General features: G+C 37.7%; 2 protein-coding genes across 2 annotated transcripts; one reads left to right on the top strand and one right to left on the bottom strand.

The window, feature by feature from the left end:
- The first annotated feature begins 188 nt into the window (after positions 1–188).
- LOC121729777 (DNA polymerase interacting tetratricopeptide repeat-containing, protein of 47 kDa) lies at positions 189–1810 on the top strand. Its single transcript, XM_042118402.1, has 3 exons — positions 189–425; positions 640–830; positions 900–1810. Exons 1-3 carry the CDS (start codon positions 273–275, stop codon positions 1711–1713), a joined length of 1158 nt encoding a protein of 385 aa, XP_041974336.1. The 5' UTR covers positions 189–272; the 3' UTR covers positions 1714–1810.
- A 2092-nt stretch (positions 1811–3902) lies between these two features.
- LOC121729766 lies at positions 3903–11243 on the bottom strand. The gene is made up of 10 exons (XM_042118390.1): positions 11114–11243; positions 10361–10531; positions 9676–9753; positions 8393–8522; positions 7652–7883; positions 7280–7469; positions 6892–6991; positions 5788–5898; positions 4945–5069; positions 3903–4076 (listed from the first exon to the last, which is right to left on the bottom strand). Exons 1-10 carry the CDS (start codon positions 11174–11176, stop codon positions 3924–3926), a joined length of 1353 nt encoding a protein of 450 aa, XP_041974324.1. The 5' UTR covers positions 11177–11243; the 3' UTR covers positions 3903–3923.

Here is an 11243-nt window from a genome sequence, read left to right as displayed (position 1 = left end):
TATTAATAGTTACCTATAGGCTATATTTAATATTTATATTTTATCGATCATGTATTTTGTAACCATCTTACAGAATTTAGTAAAAACATGTAAACGTCATTTTATTTACTCTATGGCACAATGTGACGTTGACAGTTGACATTTGACAATTAAAAAATGAAAAGTAGAAGATTTGTAATTATTTTGTAAATACGGGTGTAGAATTTTTATATCAATTTATTTCTTTAGGCTTTTTCTAATTATTACTAAGATACATTAGGATACTTCTGAATATGAGTGAAAATAAAGAAATTGAGAAAAAGGTGCCTATGACTGATGAAGAAAGGCTAGCCTTATGTCAAAAACTAGACCAAGAGTTAGATGATTTTATCAATAGCTTAGAAAGAAAAAGGTACACAGAAGGATGGCCAGAAGATCGATGGGAGGTATGGTTTCTTTCATTAATATTCAAGCCTAAAAATCTTATAAATTAGAATTTGACTCCGTGTTTTTATCTCCATTAAAAAAAAAAAACATTTATAGGTTAGGTTAGGAGTTTTAATAATTTTTACTAAACATTTGGTAAATGAGAAATTGAAATATATAATCAAAAATAAATTTAATCAAATATATTATCATACTATTGTTTTTTTCATACAGGAAGAAATGGACAAGCATCCATTTTTCATGAAGTCTGTACCTGAAAATGGAGAATTATCACCCTTGGCTGAAGGTTTGGCTAAGCTTAAATATGACCCTGAAGAGAATACCCCACTAGAACTTACCACAAGCTACAAAGAAGATGGAAATTTTAACTTTAAACACAAAAATTACAGACTTGCAATATTAGGGTAAGAATTGTTACTTACTTGGAAAACTCTTTTATTTGATAAATTTTTTAATATAATATTAAATTGCAGGTACACAGAGGGTATTAAAGTAAGATGTGATGATCCAGAAATGAATTCCAGTTTGTACAACAACAGAGCTGCCGCACATTGGTTTTTGAAAAATTACCGATCAGCCTTATTCGACAGCGAAAGAGCATTATCATTCAAACCTGATCATACCAAAGCTCGAGTGAGAGCTGCAAAAGCTGCATTAGAGTGTTCCAAGTACGACACATGTATTGAACACTGTCAAAAACTTTTGGAAAATGATAACAAGGAGAAAGAAATAATAGATCTCCTAAACACAGCTAAGAAAAAGAAGGCTATTCAAGATAGAGATGACAGAAGAAACAAAAAAGAAGCTTCCAAAAAGAAGGACCAAAAGGATGCCATTGTAAAAGCAATCATAGAAAGAGGTATTAAAATTTCAAACTGTGAAGATGAGGATGATATTGATTTATCAAAACTAGAACCCAGTTTACCGGGAGCTCAAGATTCAATCGTACACATTGAAGATGGTGTTCTGAAATGGCCGGTCCTACTTCTGTATCCTGAGTACCAGATGACCGATTTTATTAAATCATGTCCTGAGAATGTTCCCCTGGTGAATCAGTTGCAGCAACTGTTCCCCGCACCCTGGGATGAGAACAGCAAGTACAGCGTAGGAACAGTCAATGTGTATTTTGAAGGCTACGACAAAATGCCTCATGTAGTTGATCCAACAAAAAAATTAGGAGATCTACTGCTGTTAAAATATTTTGAGCTCAAAGCTGGAACTCCAGCATTCTTTGTGCTGCCTCGAAAAAGTCAGATTGAAGTCAGATTTCTGGAAAGCTACCTGTAAGGTAGGTGTAATATGGTTTATACTTAAGTCTATGTAAAAATTGAGGAGCTGGTGAACAGAACTGGATTAGTCCGCGAGAAAAAAAATTACACAGTGGCTAAAAACTAGTATCAACTACTGCAGCTACTACTACTACTGAACTAATCCGGTTGTGTTTGAAAATTGACTTTTTAAAGCCTTCTTAACCGGTTTTGATTGAACATATTAACAGGGATTGACGCAGTTGGGTCAGGAGAAGACAATTCGAAAAAAATATATACTTTCGCACTCTGGTGGACTTGTCCGGTTATGTGTGCCAGCTCCTCAATCGTTATTACTTATTACATACTAGCTGTTGCCCGCGACTTCGTCCGCGTGGACTTCAGTTTATAGCGCGCGATGTCAACAAAATTGGTGTCAAAAGCTTTTATAAAAAAACCCTGGTACCCCTTAAATCAATACAGCTGTGCAGTGTGCAAACAATAAGTACTTCATTTTTGTATGTTAAACTTTATATATTATGCCAAATTTTAAAGCTTATTTAGCCCCCCAATTACACAACTTTACCCATAAACTATTTATCATTGATAGGTTTAGCCCCAATTTCACCAACGTCTGTTAGTGTTAACAGCTTGTTAAAATATCCTGTCTTCTCTTTCATTCATATGAAAAACGAAACAGCTAACGTGATACTAATTCGAGCATTAACTTTAACAGTCGTTGGTGAAATTTGGTCTTAAGGTTACGTCACTGCCTGCACAGATAAAGTTCTGAGTTATTTAATACCGTAGAATAGATATAACAATCGAAAAAAATCGAGACTTAAATGTAAGATGATACCACCTCTTATAGAAAGACTTTTGAGCAAGCGTCAGCGCGATGTAGAAGACGCACGGCGCCATCTATTATGAATTTTTTGAACAAATTTACGACCCTTACAACCCTTTTTTCCAGTAAAAAAGTAGCCTATGTCCTTTCTCAGGCTTTAGACTATCAGTATACAAAATTTCATTACAATCGGTTCGGTAGTTTTGGCGTTTGGCGTGAAAGCGAGACTGACAGACAGACAGACAGACAGAGATACTTTCGCATTCATAATATTAGTACAGATTATGTGCACACTGCACAGCTGTTTTTGGGTATTTTGATTAATTAAGGGCCGCGCTACACCGGAATGGCAGCGGCGAGGCGAGCACTTTCAGCGCTGCCATTCCGGTGTAGCGCGGCCCTAAGAGGGGTACCACTTACCAGGGTTTTAAAAAGTTTTTAAATTTGACACACATTTTGTTGACACCGCGCGCTATAAACTAAAGTCCACGCGGACGAAGTCGCGGGCAACAGCTAGTTATGAATAAAAACAATAATATATAATAAAGTAGGTATGATTAGTTCTGTTATAATAATGAAGTAAAAAATAAAGCGCCATCTGTTTTCATATATTAGAATTAAAATGTAAAAATATTTTCTGGATGGAATATAGGCCAACACAACACACTCGAACTCCTTAGAAATGCAGTAGGATTTCTATAAGATAAGATAGATTGATTATTATTATAGCAAGTGATAATATTATTAAACATAATATTCTAACGTATTAAAAACTATAAACAAAAACATAATAACTAATAAGTATGATTAGTTCTATGTTACAACGAAGTAAAAAAAAAGCGCCATCTGTTGAATCGTATTAGAACTAAAATGTTCATTGCATCGCGTCGATATATTTCTGGATTTTTTATAATATTATACATAAAATATATTTAAGATTTTTGAAATATTATTTTAATACACATCCAAGACCCAGGAACATTGAAAACTTTTTGTTCCGCCTGCGGGACTCGAACCCAGGACCCCCGGGATGAGCGCTGGCCACGCGCAATGCGAAGTAATTTTCATCGATATTTTCATGGAAATAAGATATTTTCCCACATCAAAATGTAGCCTATGTCCTTTCTCAGACTCTAGAATAACTGTGTACAAAATTTCATTGCAATCGGTTCAGTAGTTTTGGCGTGAAAGCGAGACAGACAGACAGACAGACAGACAGACAGACAGACAGACAGAGATACTTTCGCATTTATAATATTAGTATAGATTATGTTTAAATATTTATGCAAGTTTTTGTGCATTTGTTTAAAAAATTGTATTTGTTGTCTAATATATTACTGTAAAACATGTAATATTGGTGTAAAATAAAACAATATTATTCATACTATTATATTCACTTTAATCTACATTGCGTCGTCAAAATCATCTCTCGCAGGTGAGTAGACCCCCCCAGGTGGCACCTCGAAGGCGACTACCGGTGGTTCAGCAGGATTGTTTGTATCTGTTTCTACTGCAGGGGGTATCGGGCCCAGCCATTGGGGATACCAATAAAGACCCTGAAACATTGATAGAAGTTAGACTTTGGTTACAAATGTCAGAGGGCAATTATAGTTACCATATTAATATGGTTATAGAAATAGGTGTTGCCAGTTATTTAATATAAAAAAGAGTTTTTAATTTCTTGTTCGTTAATATGTTTCAAATAATATAATGTAATTAATTTTCTAATTATATACTTGGATAATCTTGCTGAAATAACAAAAAACAAGCCATATTTAAAATGACGATGTCTTTTGACAAATCGAATTCTCTGAGATCTAGTAACCGTGACGTCAATACCTGTCAGCGTTAGCCTTCTCCATTGGCTATTGAAACCACATATGACGTAAAATAGGATCAATGAAATATGATAATGTAATACGCAGATGTGATCAAATGATCATATAAGTATATTGGATCCTATATATGATCATAGAAATGATCCAATATAAATGATAATGTAATACCCCCCTAATAAAGAAAGCAATAGTAACAAAATGACTATTATTATGTTACTATTACTTACTTTCTTTACAGGAAGTCATGCACAATTATCTGAATACATTTTATACATAGGTAGAGTTCTTGTTAAAGCTATATAATGTATTGTTTGAGACCTAACAATCTAAAGCCCTAAATTAAGATTAATTAAAAAAAGAACCTTTTTTGATAGATCAAGATAAGATCTTTATTTTATCTTGATCTATCAAAATATGATCTTAGCTTCATTTATAATTTTATTGTTACTTTAAATTATATAGTCCTATTTCTACATTCAATTAGTGCCTTTTTTGTGTGGACAAGTGCAAAGTCCATTTCGGCACTTTGTCAGCGCCATAATGTGATGCATGATAATTGATAATAATCTGCGTAAGCGTAACTCACTTGCTTATTGTCACCAACGTTACACCTGTATCTGTTGTCGTGCAGTCTGATGCTGTCCAGGTAGCTCTTCCCGTCTATCGAGCCGTAGTTAGGCGGGTACATGTAGAAGCAACCGTCCAGCTCATCTAAAGTATAGCAAATGGCATTAAGAGGATTTCTTGTATTTGCCTCACTAAAAATGCCCCGCGTTCCGAGCAGTAATCGAAAGGGTTTAAAAGAGCGTAGTAAAATAATCTAAATTTATGATAAGACTAGATGTTGCTCGCATATATTCTGTTGCAAAGAAATTCGTTTATCAGTTATCACTGTATATAAAAATCCATACCAGATTTTATTAAGTCTATTCAGTGGCTTAAGCGAGAAGTGGTAACATTCAAACAGGCAGGTAAACTTTTGCATTTGTAATAAAATAATGAATGCTATGGACAACTAAAAAGTTATACGTAGAATCTAGCGTATTACTATGTGTTGAAATTTTAAAATTTATATGCTTACTGGCTGTCCCGGCAAACGTTTCTTTTCCACATAAAGTATCTCTTCTCCTTTTCTATCTTATCGCTCGTATTATATTTTATCGAAGTGACTAAATAAGTATGTCACCATGGCAACGTCCATCGCTATCCCGTCGCACAAACAATAGTCGTCGTCAGTGTCGAGTTGTAATAATTTAGTATTTATTCAGCAAATGCACTTATCAATATAAAAGTACCCAGTAGCCGATTCTCAGACCCACTGAATATGCATATAAAATTTGGTTAAAATCAGTAAAGCCGTTTAGGAGGAGTACTTACGCTATCTAACATTGTGACACGAGAATTTTAGGTATATATTAAATGTACCTACAGTCAATTATGGTTGCGTTGTCTTCTTCGATGGGAGTTTTCGTTGTCGTCTCCACGAACACCGGTATTGGAGGAACCTTGTCAGACGGATCTCCCGGTACTGTGATTGGTCCTGCAAAAAGTGGGCTGTTGTATTTAAATGCAGATCTTGTAATCCAGTATTGCCAACTTTAACTAAGTAAGTAAATACTCTTTGTTCTACGTTAGGCAGGCGCGGTCGCAGCCTAAAATTTGGGGGGGGGGGGGGGGGGGGGTTGGTCACTCACTACTCACCTACACTAATATATATTTTTTATCTGCGCCCTCGGACGGTTCTGGGTTGACAGCTGTCTAAGGTCGGACACAGTGACCCCCCCCTTCGGACCGCGCCTGACGTTAGGTCACTCGATGACCCGGCGAACTTCTTATCACTTTTAGATATGATATTGAATGTACTGTCACTTCTTGGTGGAAATTCATCTTCAATTAAATAATTATACACTTTTCTTGCACTTATTCCACTTTATTTGTGGAATAAGTGCAAGGAAAGTGTATAATTATTTAATTGACTTATCACTTTTCTCCTAATAAACATGCCTTGGATTTCCACACATATTTCTAAACGTCTTGTTTCTATACGTGGGAGAGCCATGCTACGGCACGAATGGGCCGGCTCGACCGGAAAAATACCACGTTCTCACAGAGTACCGGCGTGAAACACCGCTTGCGCTGTGTTTCGCCGAGTGAGTGAGTTTACCGGAGGCCCAATCCCCTACCCTATTCCCTTACCTGCCCTCCCCTATTCCCTTCCCTTGCCTTCTCTACTCTCCCCTATTCCCTTCCCTTTCCTTGCTTACCCTCCCTATTTACCCTGATCCCTCTTAAAAGGCCGGCAACGCACTTGCAGCTCTTCTGATGATGCGAGTGTCCATGGGCGACGGAAGTTGCTTACCATCAGGTGACCCGTTTGCTCGTTTGCCCCCTTTATTTCATTAAAAAAAAACAGAATCGACCAAATCGGTTCAGCCGTTTTTGAGTTTTAGAGAGACTTGTAAAATTCAAAAATTAATTTTTTTATACTTACAGAAAATTCTACGAATAATAAAAACAAAATTAGATTATCTACCTCCATGGTGGTTAGTGTAGTTCCACTCACAGACGTGTTGATCACATATAAGTGGTGCGCCGTTCTCTTTCGTGTAGTATGTGTTTCCGTTCGGGGTGAACTGTGAATAAAATTATACAGCTATAACGTGGGCCGTCTTCAGCAGCCGTACATGAAACATATTTATATATATTATTTTATGAAATAAGGGGGAAAACGAGCAAACGGGTCACCTGATGGAAAGCAACTTCCGTCGCCCATTGACACTCGCAGCATCAGAAGAGCTGCAGGTGCGTTGCCGGCCCTTTTAAGAGGGAATAGGGTAATAGGGGAGGGTAGGGAGGGGGTAGGGTTCCCACAAAAGTCACAAAATAACAATTTAATTGTTCATTATATAGTCTCTATTAACCAATAAATAATCGTGGTGTCGGTACCGCAGTCCCTGTATGTTGAAATCCAATATGAATGATCCGGAGGTAATGATACAGGAGGCCGCCGATAGTGGGGGTAGTTTGTACATGACCAAACCGCATTTGACGATCGCCTTCGGGAGAGTGATGACGTCTCTATCTCGCTGCAACAATTTTTTGAACGGAAATCTGAAAAGTTGTTTGCCTTCATCAGAACTTTGCTATAAAATACTCAAGAGTTGCCTATTTCTTAAAAATACAAGTATTAAAATTACTGGTTTGCCGTCCTTGTCTATCAAAATATTACTTTTTCAACGTGTCAGAAAAAGTCAGCAATACTCATCACTAGGGGATAGTGTAAAAATACTTACCTAAACATGCACACTCGATTGTGACATTTTAGACCGTGCAAGTAGTTATCAGTGGGAAAGGCAATGCTCGGATCTTCTAGAAGATAGTACTTGGTGTCGTCTTGGCGATGAAAGAAGCCCAGGAAGTAAAAAGTAGTATCCTGGCAATATGGGGCAACATCACGACCCATGTTGTAGATGTCGCTGTACGCCTCCGAAAGGAAGAGATACACATTTTTTCCGCAGTAGAATTCTGAAAAATAAGTTTCGCTAGTTTAAATGAGAATTTCAAGACGGTGTGGGATAAGAGCGTGGTGGCCAAAGGAAGATCTTCCGACCGAGCGAGGTGTTATGTTCGGTCAGATCGGAGCCCCACGTGATACATATTTTCAGCTGTCGTATATACCCACGCACTCAGAAAACTTCGATAGCGCGATGCAGGAGTGTTAGGCGAATTGTGGGTACCGCCACAACGGAAAGTTAAATAAGACACATAAGTCAAACCACCGAAATAGATTTTTGTATTCCCTAACTAAATGGTATAGTATGATGGAAAAACTTTAAGTAGGTATATAATATTCTTTCCTCGTAACATAAACCTTCTCATGGACTTCCATGAGATACTTCCATATTTCAAGACTAAAATCATTCGGTCGTCAATCAAATCGGTTCAGTTAAGCCGTTCTCGAGTTCAAGCGAAATAAAAAAAAAATTAAACTACTTTTTTATTTATACCTATAATATATTGTGGCTATTATTTACCTGAACTAATATAAAATTCCATTGGCACTGGTCCACTGGAAGACGATTTCCTTACAGCCGCTATAGAGTTGTGGTTCTCGTACATGGTCAGCATGTTGTCTATCACGTCGTCCAGTGCAATAAGTAGTACCTTAACCGATAGGATTTTCTCATTTCCTTATAGAAAGTCGCACATTCAATGTTTTTCTGATACGTTTTAAGTCACCTTACACAATGCCAAACATACTAAATTATAATAACATTAAAACCACAATACTGGGAGTTGTTTAGCTTATTATAATATAGTAACCATATAGTAACCATGCCAAGACTTCATTGTGTCGATAATTACGATGACGGTGTTTTATTAAATTGTTTTTATTATTATGTTAAATAGCACTACTATTTGTCAAAAAACGTAATACCTGTTACTGGCCACACTAATTGTTACATGTTTAGTGTTTAAGTTCTAAATTGTAATACGCTGTTGGTATTGAATAAAGAAAAATAAAAATAAATAAAATAATAATATTACATCTGTGTACACAGTGTAGATATTTTTAATAATAGCTCCCACACCGGTTTCGGTGACGGTGGCCGATTTCATTGAAACCAGACCAGCTACGCAGGAGTAATTTTATAGTGCCCAAGTGTGTGCGCAGTACACAAGAGCACTCTCTATTCCTTTACTCTCATAACCCAGTGGGACGGAAGACCGACACGACTGGCGAGAGATCAGGCGCAGGACCGACTTTTTACATGCCCATCCGACGCATGGGTCATCTTACTTGTCAGACAATCAGGTGATCAGCCTGCATTGTCCTAACCAAACTTGGAAATAACATGTTTCCAACGCGGGAATCGAACCCACGACCTCCGAGTCAAGAGCCGCGCTCTATACCACTAGACCACGGAGGCGTTCAGATATTTTTAGTAGTAGGGTAAAGGTATCGTTACGATCATAGGTCATGCCTCATGGGTCCTTTTGCTATATAGTCTATGCCATTACAGAGCAGCGCAGCATTGGTCATTGTCAGTAGAAAATGAAAACTATCTAAGCAGTGCGGTAGCAGCGCGGCTGCCGCGCGACTTCTCTACAAATGACAGTCGCGCGGCAGCCGCGCGATTCTCTTTTGTATAGAAATCGCGCTGCTGCCGCACTGCTTGCGACGTAATGTGAAGGCGCTCTATGTCAGAGGTTCTCAAACTCCTTTGATGTGAAAATATGATGTCTGATATGAGAAATCAAGCCAACAATTTAGTTCTTCACTGCAAACTATAGTAATTTTCATGGGCCACCTTACCTTTAATTCTTTTATATGTAATGTGATAAACCTCGAAAGATGATCGGTGGCTATGTGCACTCGCTCGTTGATTTTATACTGCAAAAAAATAACAAAAGTACTATCATAATTCAAACTATAACATTCAACTGTTTTACCAAGCTTTTAATTTTTAAATATCGAAATTTAAAGAACTTTCTGCAACAATCAGAGACGTAGTTTAATTATACTGTAATTAAATAAAGATTTTGTCAGATTAAATCAGTGGTGCCCAACTGGTATTGCTCCAAGGGCTATTTCGAAAACCGAGATAAGCCACGCGGGCACCACGAAGTTTAAAAAAAAAACATTCTTAAGCGTTATAAAGGAAACTAGGTAATTTAGTTATTGTTTATTTAATTTATTTGACCCATATTGTTTGCGGGCGCCTAGATAACAGGCCGCGGGCTACCAGGTGCCCGCGAGCTACCGTTTAGGCACAACTGGATTAAGTATATCGGGTCGAGTATGTCAAAATCTTCATTTAATTATAGTTAAATGAAGATTTTGACATACAAAAAGGGGCGCCCCAGACACCCCTTTATTTAGAGCTACCGGCACTCTGGGCGCCGAAGAAATCTCTCCCAGGTCGCTGGTAGTGCTAAAACCGCCACTGCCCAAAAAGTAGTTTTCATGAAATCAACGTATGATATTTTATGTATGTTACCTGATCCTCTGCAGTCTTAACTCTCATCATTTCGTTTTGATACAGCCACAGATTGTCGAGCTTATCAGTAGGATCGTGGCCGTAGATCTCAAAGGCATCAATTAACATGGCCAAAGTAACATTCTCACTAGGTTCCAAGCAGCAAGGGTGGTTCTTGTAGATGTATGGTTGCTGTATGGATGAAAAGGTATTGTGAACCTAAAATCATACTTTAGGCCGGCCATAGACGGACCGCATCTTGCAGTTCAAACCGACTGCAACGTGCAAGATACGGTCAACTCTTGGCGATCTGCAGTTTCCATTCTAAATTCATATCTGCAATGCACGGACCGCTCTTGAGCAGTTCTTGAGAGGTTCTTGAGCGGTCGGTACAAACCATAAAGTTAATATACCTAGCGGAATAGAACAACAATCTCGCTGTCAAACGAAACCGAAATTGGTTTCATCTGTGTGTAAAAATATGTGTACGTATACACCTAGGTACACAAGCACGATTGAACATTATTTCTATGAGATTAAGTTGTCAACGTGCGGCACGTGCCGACTGGTTCAATTACCGTAGTGGTTCAATTATTGTCTCAGCAATAATTAGACACATACTTAGCCATAAAAGTGGAGCATGGCATGGCAAGTTTTGAAGTTTTTTTTATCGACGGCTTCTTCAGGTTCAGGTATCAGGTTTTTGAATGATAGTCAGGTACGGTACAGTCGGTATCTGGCGTGCACAAATACGTCAAAAAAGTGTATACTTACACAAATCTGTGAATAAATTAAACATATCGCTACTATGATTTGCGCGCGGAAAAAGACGCCCATGTTTCCAACATGGCTGCTATCGTTACGTTTGTAACGACCGAAAAACTAATTGCAATTAGCCAAAAGC

This window comes from Aricia agestis, chromosome 1 (assembly GCF_905147365.1).
Source record: "Aricia agestis chromosome 1, ilAriAges1.1, whole genome shotgun sequence".
Classification (NCBI taxonomy): Eukaryota; Metazoa; Arthropoda; class Insecta; order Lepidoptera; family Lycaenidae; genus Aricia; species Aricia agestis.
Note: the sequence above shows the minus strand (reverse complement) of the source record. Positions and strands in the feature narration are given on the sequence as shown.